This window comes from Anser cygnoides, chromosome 13 (genome assembly GCF_040182565.1).
Source record: "Anser cygnoides isolate HZ-2024a breed goose chromosome 13, Taihu_goose_T2T_genome, whole genome shotgun sequence".
NCBI lineage: Eukaryota > Metazoa > Chordata > Aves > Anseriformes > Anatidae > Anser > Anser cygnoides.
In genome coordinates, this window is record NC_089885.1 from 18,713,148 (window position 1) to 18,728,118 (window position 14,971).

At 38.2% G+C, this 14,971-nt stretch overlaps 1 protein-coding gene across 1 annotated transcript in view; it reads right to left on the reverse strand.

Annotated features, from left to right (window-relative positions):
- Positions 1-14,971, reverse strand: part of DACH2 (dachshund family transcription factor 2) — a 289,244-nt gene that overhangs the window by 15,016 nt on the left and 259,257 nt on the right. The window contains 2 exon segments of the mRNA XM_067005164.1: positions 1,042-1,189; positions 1,719-1,864. Of these exon segments, the coding sequence (XP_066861265.1) occupies positions 1,042-1,189; positions 1,719-1,864 (294 nt within the window).

Consider the following 14,971-nt stretch of genomic DNA (forward strand, 5'->3'; position numbering starts at 1 on the left):
GTATTTACTGAGCCTTCACGATTCGACTTAGAAGTGTCCTTCTTTGTCAACCTCTTACTGAGTCTTACTGAGCCTTGGTGCTGTAGACAGGTCTGTTCCCCACACCTAATTTCAATTCAAAATGCACAGGCAGATAGTACTTGGCACTTATGTTTGTGGTCTTATCTAGCTTTATCTTTCTGATTTCATGGATGTAATCTAGAAGTAGCTTTTGGCACATAAAAAAACTATTTCTCTCCTTTAGATGAAGATTTGAATTTTAAAAAGAAGACTGCCTGCTTTGCAATATCACAGCGAAAAATTAGATTTACCAATTTAATTGCCTATTATTATCAAAAGCTTCTAAACAGTCATGGTTTTGTCTTAGAAGGCCCCATATTGGGAGTGCTTTTGTATCTCACTCTTCTGATGGAAAAGAAATTATCTAGGGTTGTTTGTTTCAGATCTTGCACTTGGGTAGGCAACTTCTTGTACTTCATCTATTTTGCTGTACTGAAGCTTTCCACAAGAAAAATTAGTTGACTAATACCTAAACTACAGAAATCTCCATTACTCAGGAAGTGTAGGCTAGGTAAGTGGTAAGATGATCAAAAAAAATCACCTAAATACCCAAATTAGAGACATATTATCTTTCTCAAGATAAGACTGATCCTCAATGCTTGGAGGATAATAGCAGGAAACAAAAGAAATTAAAGCTGTCAAATGAAGAAATCAGGCTGGGAATACACAGGCGGAGTGGTAATAATGCATGTGAAAGCCATGAAACTGAATCAGCCTTCCTCCACAGAACCAGCCAAAACACTCTGTGGCCAGTTGCCCTCCAGGAAATAATCCTTCAGTCACTGTTCTGTCTGCTTACAGAAAAGTGTGCTTCATTCTGTTTTTATTAAATTTAAATCTTTCATTACCAGTGCTAGTCCACTGCTGCATTACACTGAAGTATGAATGTCAGTTAACTCCGAGTCCTCAATAGCTCCAGCTGGAAATGCCAAAGGGTTATACATTTAATAGATATCTAAACTCCATTTTTCATTCACTCACCTCTGCTTTGCAGCTCAGCTGTAAGTTGCCTTTCCAAGCTCTCTCTTAGTTCTCTCTCTCTACAGAGCTCCATCTTTAACTCTTTCTTTTCCTGCTGTATCTGCTTTTCCTGGACTCTGGCATTGTCCACAGCCACTTTCAGAAGGCCCTAAAACACATGCAAATATAAGAGCTGAAAATAACGTTTTGTTTCAGCAGTGACAAAATTCATCCATTTGTTTCTTTTACTTCCTCTAGGAAAAATAAAATAATATCAGGAACCTATAGACCTGGAATGCAACTGTGCATTTAAAGTAGCTAAATGTTAGATAAGAGCAAATTTCTGGCATGGTATCATTCAGTATAGCGTTTGCACATTCATCCTACTGATACAGTTTATTACAAATGAAGTGCCATATCATTGCTGACCTTGGTCAACTGCAGGGAGAAGCAAAGGAGGAATAATGAGACTGGTGAATTTTAATATGACCATTATTGCCGACTATTAAGTCAAATAGACAATGCATAAAACTCTTTCATAATCAATAATGCCAGACAGTGAAAACCTAAGCATTACATTAAATAAAAGAAATTAGAATTGCAGATACAAAATAGTTTCTGAAACTTTTTAAAGAGACTGAAAAAGAAATACATTTTATCTGTCATGACATAGCCTGGCCCTATAGAGAACAATTTACCTGAATGTTGGTTAATAGTGTTTCTACTGATGAAAGACCATCAGCAAAAAGAAATGGCGCAGGAAATCCAGGAGGCAAGGCCTGTCCAGCCAGTTGGACTTTATCTAAGGTTGGTTTCATTATTGGAATGGCAATTTGGACCTCTTCTGTAAAGATAGGTTTAAAAGCAACATCAGAAAGCATTGGAAATATAGGTAAATGTCATTTCTAGAAACTGTTTCCCTGGAAGTCAAAATACAAGCATATTAGCAAAATTGACATTGTTTCAGTCTTTGGGCAGCAATGGCTGTCGCTAAGGCAAGTTTGCAAAATAATTCAGAGCAATAATAAATATACTGAAGACTATAACATAGCTCTAATAGAGTATAGACTATTGTATCTCAAATTCTACAGAATTATACTACAGAATTATAACAGTATTACGCAGTTCATTAAACCTGAACGACTTTTCTTCATTCTATCATGTTTGCTATTCTGCGACGAGCATTTTTTTGTTGCTATAACCTTGAAAAAATTCTAATCAAGAAATGTATCACATCTCTTTACCCCTTTAGCATTATCCTTCCCGTACTCAGCAGTAAATAATCTCCACTGAGTCAGCCCCTCCTGCTTAGCTAGCACCAACTCCAGGCTGTCAGTAAGGTGTCAGCACAGGCTTTCTTAACGAGTGCCTTGCTACGGTCAGCCTTTCTAGTCACGGGCAGTAGCCAAAAATGCTTTGCTGAGTTATCTCTACCGAGGGTGTAAGGCTGGGTGGTGGGGGGGTCACAGGAGCGGCCAGGGAGGAGAGGGCACTCCGGCGCTGGGCCCTGCTCCTGCGATTTACTGCACAGAGCTAGATTGATGCACCTCTTATAAACTGTAGAATTGGGGCCTGGTAACTTCCCCTCTGCTCGTTGTTTCAGTTAGATCAAGTTGCTATAGATCGAGCTGTGCACAGACAATAGAAATGTGTACACAGAAATAAACAATGATATTAGTAATTATTTTTTGAAAATCTTTCAGATTCTGTGATGAATCTGTACTATCACCAAACTCACATTTCTGAATAGACAATTTAATGATATTTTAGGATAATAATAGATATATCTCCTTCTCTCAGATCCCCTTGTGTACTACTTCTCCAAGTATGCATTTTAAAAATCGAGTTTATTGCTGAAAATCATAAAATTAAAATCTGCTAGCAGGCTTTAAAGACAAACTCTGCACACTTGTTTTTCTCTGAAATGTTAAAAATATTGGTGTAATATTCTAGGGAAATCCAGTCCATATATAATACATTCCTCTAATCTCCTTGGCACTTGCAGAAATCATGAATAGCTTCTCAGCAATTGCTTTTTAGTAAAGTTTGAAACTAATATATTGTCCATAAGTTCATGATGCATGTGTTTTCTAATGGCAACTACACAGACAGTCCTGATAGTTTCATTTGTCAAGTGTCTTGGTCATATTAATTCCAGGATTTACAATTGGACCACACTGTATCCAAAAGACCTCGCTTCTCCCACTTCTCTTATTAATAAATAAATAAATAAATAAATCAGAAGGAATCTGACCACAACAAATTAAACCACAGCGTCTCTGCAGCAGTACTGTTATCTAGTTTAACAACCTCCAGGAGCACCTATTGAGCAGCAAGTGCTTTTTGCTGTTTCTAAAACACACCTACTGACAACTAAGCCAGGAGCATTAGCAGATTTCAAGTATTCTTTGAGATCCCTATTGAGGGAGTATTTTGTTTTCACTGTGTGAGTTCATTAAATGGAACATCTTCATAATGACTCTTCAGGACTAATAACAACAAAAGCCAGTAACCTCTTCACATCTTCATAGCTATCATTTTAGAGCTGTGTTCGTGTAATTTAAACGATCCATTTCTTAAACAAACGAACAAAAACCCCTCTGGTAACAGACTCAGAATTTGTGCTGATTCAGATACACTGTTTCTCATATTTAAGCATTTCCTATCAGTGACAGAGTTTTTAAAATGAACTGATTAGTTGTTGCATGTGATGCTATACAGAAATAATATCTAAGTCACAAAATACTAAACAGAAGTGGCATTTGAAAAAGAAAGCAATACATGAAGTATGCATAACAGAAGACTACAGCGGCTTTAAAATCTCTAGAAATCTCTCCTATTTGGAGATGAAAGTAATAACATTAAATTGGCTGAAAGGAAAATTACTATTGACTGTGAAGACAGGTTGCATGGTCTATGGTTTGTAATGTTACTGTACAGCAGATTGAAGTTTCAAAATAGTATTACTCTTCTTTAAAGAGATAGACACAGCTAAATTAGGTGCTGCTTGCTGCAGTGAGGATCAAATGCAAAAAGAATCATATTTCATCAGACCTAGTCAACACCAGGAAAATAAATAGAAATATAAGAGGTATGCAGGCAATGATTCATTTTGATAATCTGGCCCAAGAGAGACACATAGAGACAGCACACAGATCTAAGCTTCTACCAAAAGACAAATAGGACACAGAGGGTGGGAATTGGGATGACAGTGTAGCAGAGGTCACATCGATTTTCAGCAGCAGTTTTCACACAGATGAGATAACCCTGGACTCTATTTGGCCCATTGTTCATATCCTACCTGTCCCACAAGCAATAAATTTCCAAGTCCCAGAAAAAGGGCAGTAAAGAAGAAGGATTCTACTTATGACTTCTTATGATTAAGTTTTTGTGCTAACCAAACATGCTTTGCAGACCAAGGTCACATTGCATGTTAAAGTCTGTAATAGCTGAAAACTAGAAGAAGCATATTATGTTTTAGCGTATATGGGTGGAAACTGTCAAACCATTCATCATTTTTTTTCTGATTGAAATCACACTCTGCAAAGATGAATGATAAATGCATTAGAAATCTATTTCAATCTTGTAATAGGTCTTCACATTTGAATGGTGTCTACATCTTGTCCATATTCTGAGTAAGTGCACAGTTCGGCAGAAATTTATTAGCTAGGCTTAAGAAATCCTGATTGGTAAAGCAATTAAAAATGGCATGCGTTGGAAGTATTTTTTGCAGATTGTCTCAAATGCATCACTTTAAAAGAAGAAAAAAGATGTTGATTTCAGCATTTTGATTTTAAAGAAAACTAAAGATATAAATGCTAAAAGCAGCACTCGCACATACAGTACAACAGAATAAACAAGAAATAAAGCTAGGACAAATACTATCTAACCAAGGACACAACCAACCTTCCTATTTATTGGAACAAAGTGGGAACTACTTTTATCGAGCTTGTTTGTTAAACCTGCCATGCTTTATAATAGCATTCAGGAATCCATTTAGAGGGCAGTCTTTTTATTTTAATTTCTAGCTGGCATCCAGGTGAATAGACGAAAGCAAAAAGCGTATTTCAGAGAAAAGAAATACAGAGTAAATACTAACAGTGAATTGAATTATTATCCCAGGAAAGCACGTGGAAAGGTGCTAGAAAGTTTCTTGTTGTTAATGCAATATACTAAAGTATTTCATCTTCCATCTTCTGCCTAAGTTGCAGAAATCTGGATTGGAAAATTAAGCATCAAGCTATGGACTAAATGCAGCACTGGGAACATGAGTAACACAAATTGCTCCCTGCATGACAGTGCACAGCCCAAACCAACAGGCAATTTTGTTTACCAGCTGGTTTATGTTCTTTCAAAAGGTATGCTTTTAAATCCATCATTCATATACCTGGTATACTTGACACGTCACATCCCTCCCAAAACAAGCTAGAAATATTAAAGCTAAAATTTACAAACTACCTAGCAGTAGTTAGATTATCACGTTATTTACTCACATATACTTCAAAACTTACCTGTTTGGAGGCATTACATGTAAGCCTCACCTCCAATAGTTTATACAACATAAGTTATAATGCATTAAATAAATACGTGACATGTAGAGAAAAGCATTAAAAAAATCATACAGAATTTATAGCTATTAATCTGTTACTTACTAACTAAGACATTCGATCTTAGAAAACCTTCAGCCAGCATTAATAATACGGTTTTAGACATAGATGGCACTGGGGTCATTCCTGTTCTCTGCCTGTGGCATACAATTTAGAAAGCTAGGGACTAAAATGGTTTATCATAATTATAATTCTTTAAGCTTCATATTTGAATGATGGGGATTACATTTAATGGTCCACAGTTAGAAAAGAACAGCCTAGGTGCTCTAATGCACTGTTTTGACCTTTAATAAAATAAAACAGAGCACCTGCAACACCAGCTGAGTTGTATGTCCTACCCATCTTTGCAATTAAGATAGAATATTTTTATTTGAAATAGCATTATTTGCCAAATTATCCAAACTGATAACCCTTGACTTCCAGTTGTATTTCTAATTCACACAGTGATAAGCAGTGGTGACAAAAAATGGCTATTTTGGCAGAATTAGGGCTCAGATCCTAATTTTTGACAGGAAGAAGCAGTTTTCCAAAACAAGTGAGATTTCTTATTTTAATTTTAAACCTTGGCAACTTTTGTTTTGCTTAACTAGTAACTAGTAGTCTTTTGTTGTTGTTGTTGTTTTTGTTTGTTTTGTTTTTTCTTTTACAAAAAGTATGTAAATCCTGTAATCTGAAGCACTGTTTATTTCAAATATTTTATGTCTGTTGGTCTGCAAGGACAGGGTTGTCTGTCTTGTGTCTGAAAATCCTCCATAAACATCTGCCTGCCTTTCTCTCCCTCACTCATTGCTTCTCTGCCAGGAGTTGAGCACTCCTCTTCATCAGTGAGGAGAAATACCTCCTTCTAACCTGGCCCCAACCAGACTTAGAAATTTACTGCTTTAACCTTGTGATTCAGGTGCCAAATTTAAAGTCACTGCTGTTTTTCTTAATTACAGTCCCTGAATGAACAGGGTCAATGAATGCAACTGGGGAGTATCTGATTAATCCACTGCACTAGCTTTAAATCAGACTTTACTTCATTTTCAAATGATTGATACAACTTGATAGCACACAAGCATGTTTCACTACTGAGCTTTGCCATAAAGAAACTTCACTTTAAAAATAGTATCTAATCATTATATATACATTTCCAGGCTGCCCTAAAAGCTTTTGGAAACTATAACAAAACAGTAACATCAACTATCCTCCGCTTCACAGTATCTGCTTCCCAGCTGGTTCTCACCCATGCAATCTGAAATCAATTGATTTTTGTCCTGAAGTGTTTTGTAAAATCTCTTCATTGTTTCCAACACAGGGGAAAAATGTAGAGCATGTCTGTTACATTTAAAGCAATGTGCTGGCTTAGGAAAAACTGAATATTACTGTAGTGAAAAATAGGTGAGCTGCGCAAGCAATGCATAGACTACCCTTTCTATAGACCTGCTCTCAGGAAGTACGAGGGTGTGTTTTCCTGAAGGACGTCATAAAGAAGGCACTTAGTGTTTGAGTAGGAGAAGGAAGCAAAAAGCAGAGAAATGAAAATTCCTGCAGGAAACACTGAAATAAGAGTTTAAAAATTGTCTTTATCTGTGCACTCTTTAACAAGGGGCACATAATTATACAGCTTTGACATTTTCATCAATGCACTCTCATTAATAAGACAGAAAATTATACCTATTTATAACTTCAACATATTTACAATATGCTCTGATGTTCACATGGCACTGACAGTAAAAGCACCTGAAAATATTTCATTAATTCCAACCTGAACAAAAAAAGGACCTAAGTTAGATGAGATTTGCATTTTGCAGCATGAAAAAATTATATAGAGGAGTGCAGTAATTCACTGGGCAGACATCAGAACTAAAATGTTTCATTGCAAATAACTTCAGTCTGAAGTTCAATACATACAGATTAGGAAAAATAATACTGATATCAATTGATTAAATTATGCTCATTATGAAAAAGTGTAAGTACAATTAATGCTACCAATAAGTGTATTAAAAGCCTTCCAAAGTACTATATTTTATCTGTGCAATAATTATTTACAATTAATTGTTTGTCTGTATTATTATTATACCTGCTTTATGATATGAACTGTTCCTCGGGGAGGTTTTGGTAATCTGGATTCCAAAACATTTGAGGTTGCTCTGTGCTTTATCTCCTAAATCTATGGAGAAGCTTAATTACTGTCAATCTGCATTTTCCATATGGCAATTTAAAGCAACTAGTAACTTTCAGCTAGTAATAGTAACTTGTCATTCCTCACACGGGCAAGAAGCATTATTTCTACTGACAGTAGAGAAAAGTGAAAATGTGAATTATTCAATAAAAGGCTAGTAACAAAATTGTGACATGGAAGAAAGGAAGAAAATGAAACAACAAACAACATAAACAAAATCCTGCTCATGGCCATTATCAAGAATTTTTTTTTTTTTTTCAGCTAACTCTCCTGTTAATATTCACAAAGGTTTTTTCATGGTGATTTTTAAGTATCACTGTAGTCTGACTACTCCTCTACTGAGATTTTAAACTGTCAGATGAGGATGGGTAGGAGGAACTTGCCAAGAAAAAAAAAAAAAAGATTCTTCAATTTTCTTGGCGGATTCAGCTCTTTCCCTATTAATGTTGAGATTATTTCTTCAACTATTTTGTTGCAAATATTTATGACTCCATATGGAACAACAGATGTTGAAGGGAAGGGATAGCAGAAAAGACTTCATTTTCAGCAATTACCCTGCTACTTGTTGTCATACTGTAGGTGTTCTTAGTGCATCTATTTTACATACCACCCTGTCCTTTCACACACTGCAAAAATGTCAGTTTGGATAATTAATGTAATAACTTCAGTCCTAATCATTTCCACAATATTCATTTATGAAAATAAAATAAATAAATAGGACAACAGGAGGAAGAAATCAGGAAGGAAGGAGCTAGACAGGAACTGCTCTTCCAGTCTTTCTGGAATATCTGGGCAGGAATCAATTTCTCACAGAGCCACATTAGGTCCTTAGTACAAAACCTTTCCCTTTCTCTCTGAGACAGATTCCAACGATTGCTACCAAGAAGAAAAATCACACAAGAAACAGAAAAACAAATCTATCCAGTAAGCAGTGCAATTAACAAAATTATTGCATAATGCCGGTGTGGAAACATGGGCTGGGTGTGATGAGGATAGTCAGGAACAGGCTGAAGGCCAGCACAGCGGCCGGGCAGCCTGAGCTGGTCGGAGAGCACCAGTCCCCTGCAGGCAGAGGGGGACACCCGCTCGCAGAGAGTCGCACCCGCGGCGCCATGGCCACAGGCAGCACGTGCCAGCCAGCTCCTGGCCAAACACAGCCACGGTCAGCGAGGCATGGCACTCGCATTAATAAACTGCTTGAGCGTGCATCCGAGAGCCGTGGTAACTCAATCCCAGCACCACAAAGTGCAGCGATGTGGCCTCTGGACAGGCGGCAGCTCGCGGCTGGTGCGGCCTGCAGGGTGGGCAGGCCAGGCTGGCGGCTGCCCGTGATGGCCGCCGACACCGGCGGGCCTGAAGGCCGAGGTGTGCCCCGCGAGCAGGCCCCGCGCATGTCCGCCGGCCAGGACTGCACGAGAGCCCTGACAAGCCTACCGACCAGCCAAAGGAAAGGCAGCCCGTGTCTCCGCAGTCAGCCACGCTCTTTCATGTCCCACTCGTAATAAAAATATACAACGTGCTTTTAAATAATTTTCATCTTCTACTCCCTTTATTGCAGCATTTGGTAGTATAATAAATAATTTGAAACAGATCTCATTAGCAAGATCCCATTTTTTCCTATTCACAAAACACACACAACCATGTAAGTGCTTCCAGGGAGCTGTGATCAGTGGGACCAAATTTTCACCAGGATGGCAGCTCTGCTTGTATTCCCATTTCACACCTGAAAAGCTCCACCTGCCTGCTTAAGCTGCAAATGTGCCACCAGGAAAGGCTTTTTAACTTGTCTTCCCGGTCTAGGGAACTATTCACATGTCAACCGTGCATATGTTAGGTACATGGCAAAGGACACACTTGAAATGGCGTTCTTCCCTTCCAGAAGTCTGTGTTCCTAACCCAAGGCAAAACCAGGCTGGATTCGAGACACTCATTGCCTTCTGGGGTCCAGGCAGTAAATGTAGGTCCTGAGTGGCCAGAAGGAAATGTAAAGGCGCACAGAATGGTGCAATAAGGAGCGATGTTATTCCTCGACATCAGCGCTTAGTGATCACCAGAACTGACTGGAAGCCAGGGAGCCAGCCATGGGTGCCATCTGAACACAGGCAAAAGAACTCTAAACCTCAAAGTTAATCAGTACAAATATTTTTGTAAAGTCTTCTGTTAATACTATAGAGAGATTAGAAAGTTATGCATTATATGATTTATGTTAACATAGCAATTATGACACCCAAGATAACGTCATCTCTCTTAATTTGTTTAAAAATAGTACCGACTTAGTATCAGTATCATTACTGTTAAGTTCAATTTCTTGAAGTACATGTGTAACTAGCAGTTAAATCCCTCAAATATTTGAAGCAGGCAGAGTACTCCATTTCCTATTTCTGGATAATTATTCCTGCTTTATTAAGGTTTATTTTACAGCTGTATAAAATAGGTTATAAAGGACAATTCTGCTATTATGTCCTCCCCTGCTTAGGCTTAATAAATATTATATTCCACACCATCCATTAAAGCCAAGTAGTGGAGAAAATAGGAGTGGTAGTAATCTCCTCCACAGATGTAAAATACCTTTAATAAAATAAGGGTGTATAACAGTCAGGAACAAATTACTGAGGTCTGCTTTAATAAAATAGTACCCTTAAAGAAGTATTACTCTTAAGGTACTGACATTCCCACTGGTGATGCAGTGTATCCTTTCAAAGCAGTATAGCTTGTTAAAATGGCAAGATATCTTTTTGCAATAGAGTGTTTGTGTCCAAGCAGATACAAGGTTTGTATAGAATGCATCCAGGGAGCCATAAAACTGGTGGGAAACATATTTCTCCATGGTATTTTAGTACTTCGAAAAATTCAATCACTGGGAAAAAATGTTTTGCTGTAAACATCTGAAGAGCCTTATAAAAGCAATGGCTTCCCACAGCACCTGCTTAAATAATTTTAAGAGGGAGTATGTCTTTGCTCATCTTCTAAAACTTGTAGAAACCTTCTCCTATTAATTTCCCTGGTGCTGTAAGGCCAAGGCACTTTTAATCAGAAATAATTACGACTGCAGTTAGGGGATGTTCACCAGCATTATTTTTGCTCTGTAGAAATTTATGACAACTTTCAAAACTGATTGCTTGGAGAAATATGACTGCTTTAATAGGAAAATATACATAGAAAGATGAACACCTTAAAGTTCCTTTTGAATTAATTATGTATTCTTCAGCTGTCAGAGAAGTACCCTGTTTATATATCCTAGCATTTCAACTCAGTTCAGTTACACATTGATTTTATAAAGCCTGATTATCAAGAAACGTGAGAAATTCATCCTTTTTAAATTTACCTTTTCACTGTTTTAATTCTATAGGTGAGTAGCACTTCCGTGCCATGGCCGTTACCAGTATAATTCCTGACACAGTCCTTACGTAGTCTTCCAAATAAAACTTTAGTCTCACACCAGCTCCTCAGACCTCCCGTGCTGCACAGCACACATCCTTCAGTCCCACAGCACAGGCGGAGGGGACCAGCTGTGGCACGGCCCTGCCTGCCAGCCCAGCTCCTGCTGCAGAAACCAGGCTCCTGCGCAGAACGAGACTGACACCCTTTTCCCCCTGGAGGGTTCAGCCAGCCCCTGGTGTGCAGCAGCACTCCGAAGTGCTGCTGGTTCGATAGCACCGTATCTCCTGCAGGTATTGGAGGTTACAGAACTGAACCTAATGCCCCTCTCGGGCTAAGAAACAGTCAGAATTTGGCTTATCCCAGTCCTCCCCTCTTCGACTAAGAGGGCAAGTAATAGGCCCTCTGATAGAAATGTTGTCCTGGTGTATCGATAGTACATCTTAGTGACAGAATGATTAGAGTCACATATATCAGTATTACAGCAGCTCTCGGAGTGGAGAGCTGCATGTCCATAGCAACGTAGCACAACTCTTTGCCACCAAATAATTACATGATGCTCTGGGGAAAGACAAGTTTTCCTAGCACACAGCCAATCTATCAAAAGGGAAAACTCTTTCTGACCCAAATGGCAGCTACGATCACAGCATAAATGTAAGCTAACCACCACGTAGTCCTCATCCACTACTTTGCAACCTAATAACTGTTAAGTCTACTGCTGTCACTTATCCTGAGCTCTTTTGAAAGATCAAATACTGAGGAAAGCAAAGAAAGTGGAAAACTTTCTGCAGAAAGGAGCAGCTATCTGACATTTATCTGCTGTATCCTCCCTTCAGATCACCCTGAGTGTTGAGTGTGGCTCCTGGGGAGGCCGAAACCTGTGCTGCCACACGCTGCAGGTTCACTTCACAGACCATATTCAGTGACCACCTCGCTACTGCAACTCCCGGTTACATAGCCGAGACACAACATCACTTGCAACAACAACAACAAAGTGTTAAATAAAGTATTTAAATTACAAGTAGCTAAATCCAGGGTCCTATGCTTTCCTCTACTAGGCTACTAGTACAGTCCAAGAGTACAGTTCCCAGAAGCTGGCCAGCATTTTTCCCTCTATTCTCTCTGCCCAAGACTGCGGTCACTTCTGCTATCCACCTGAAACAGCAAGACGCATGAAGTCATGCTCTGCTATGGTATGTGGCATAGGGCAAAGTTTGGCAATAAAGTCCCGATGTTTAGGCTGATTTCTTTAATAAAATCCTAATATCCATACATGCCAAAGCACAAAAACCTGAGCACCAAGCAAATGAAGGTATTTTTTCGCAGAGCTATGTGCATGTACAATACTGTTCTTTTATTGATTTGGGATTGCAAACCAATCACTCCAGGAAAATTTTCAGAAACTTCACAAATCTTCTGCTTTTAAATCACTATAAGTTCTAGTCGACTTTAAGACAAAAAAATGCCACTAGTGTTATCATAACTAAATACAAATCTACGACGCAGATTTTTGGATAAATCTCTTGGACTTGCACGCTTCCTAACTGAAAACAAAATACGAACTAAAACGAAATACAAACTCAAACCAATTATGCAGAAAACCAGTACTCTACACCTCTCACTCATTCACAAACAGGTTTCAAACCAGCCTTGGACTAGGCTGGATTGCTGAAAAGCCCAGCCTCATGGGCATGCCACTTTCTGCAGCCTCTGGATTTGGCAGCCGAAGCCTGGAGAGGCGGTGAAGTGCCAGGGCGAGCTCTGCAGCTGGCTCCCAAGTAAACACGGAAGGGAGAGAAAATAGCTGCTTTGGCAACCGCCTGCTGCAAATATGTAAGTTGACAAAGCAACTGTGACTGAAACAAAACGTACCTTGCCCATATTCAGTTAAAAAAAAAAAAAAGAATAACTAAAACGTATCAAATGGAAGTCTGCATATTTTTTTTCAAAATGACAGAAATAAAGGCTGTGAACTCCAATAGTGCATCTGCCATTCCAGTGGGATTTCTACCAGGTCAGCTGGGAGCATGAACTTATCGATGTTTTAAGTTGTACCAAAAAGTCTATAAGCATAAACTCTTTTTAAAATGATTATGTTTTGATTATTGCTGTCGTGACTTATGGGTTTGGGTAACCAGAGAATTTTTCTATTAAGACTGGCTTACGCCCTTTGCAGGGCACACTGTATTTTCACTTTGGTTTATTCTACCTCCTTGCTTTGAAACTGTGCATTACTTGAGAGAGTAGCTGACAAACCCATTTATGATAGTGCACAAAATGAAGCTTAATGAATCCCAAATGGAATGTACTGCATGTGCTAAAATCAATGTACATTGCCTGCTACAGTATCTCCCTGTGAAATTGAGGCATTTGCTCAGAAATTTCTCTCTCAACAGGGTCTTTTCTTTTTTTTTGTAGCGCTTAACTGCCTTTTGTCTGCTCTTGTCTCCCTCCAGTGTTGCTCAGATGGCAATCTTTTATTCCTTGTGCAAACTCATTTGGAAAATGCTGGATGGGCTACAGCTGTGTACTGCTACATAAGGTCTAATACATGTCAAGCAGTGCTTTCTATGTGCTGAATAAACACAATGAAACAATGTTTTAATTGATTATTAAAAGGGCAGAGTTCTAGACTGAAAGTAGTATTTAAATCAGCTTTAATCAGCTAGTTTTGTAAAATTCAGAAAGGTATCAATGCTGTATAGTCGTATCATACCATTTGAGCACCTAAGTTTTCATAAAGGTTATTGCAACCCAAGGTGATAAAGCTATTTCTGGGTGATTTATGCAACCACATAAAGGTAATGAAGAACAAACGGGATCAAAATATTATTGAAGCATGAACCTTACCTGGGAAGGTATTTTCATACATACCTTCTAAGAAATCAAATAAAATATATGGTTTTCAAGAGCCAACCTCTGTCTGGGTACTGTGGAACCTTTGCAGTTCAGTCATTCTCAAACAATAAAATGTGCTCTTGCTTTTATGATGTGTGGTGTCTGAATTTATACTCTCTAATAATAAATACTGACTTAAAATGAACCTGCATTGCTTTTGACAAAAGGTATCTAAGTTGGAGGATATACTGTCTAGAACAAGCAAAAAAATCTGTATGATTTGTTTAAACCAACAACTATTAGACTGTGCAACTATTTTTTTTTTCAAAGTAAGAATATATATATATATATAAAAAGTAAATGGCAATCTAAATAATTACGGATCCCAAAGAGGTGCCTTGACTCTCCTCAGGACACTACCTGGGGAGTCATACATTTCTGAAGGCCTATTTCAAAATTTGGGCAATGATCAGTCAGAAATGAAGCCCACAGACTAAATTCTTCTTTATACCATTAAGTGTATTCCACTAACTATATTTCTCTGTGGGTCCTGAGTGACTCCCTAGGACTCCATGTGAAGAATGCATTGGGAAGTGACCAACTTTTTTTTTTTTTAATTCTTCCTTCAAACAAAAAATTCTAACCTTGTCCAGAAATTTAGGTAATAAAAACTGGTAACTTCTGTTAAGTATCAACATGACATGGATTATCAATCAAACAAGAAACAAGCATGGAGCAGATAAAAATGGCAAACTGCTATAATTACAAATGACATTTTGTGCATGACTGTGTCTCAAGAATTGTCACAGAACGCTGCGAAAAGAAAAAAAATCATTTATATCCACAGTCCAGAATAACATGGTCCATTACAATGATGTACTTTGGGGCAGAAATGTCATTTGTTATGTCTCACATTGTTTCTGTTCTATCCACTGAATTTATATTTAGTTTTATTTTTTAAAAA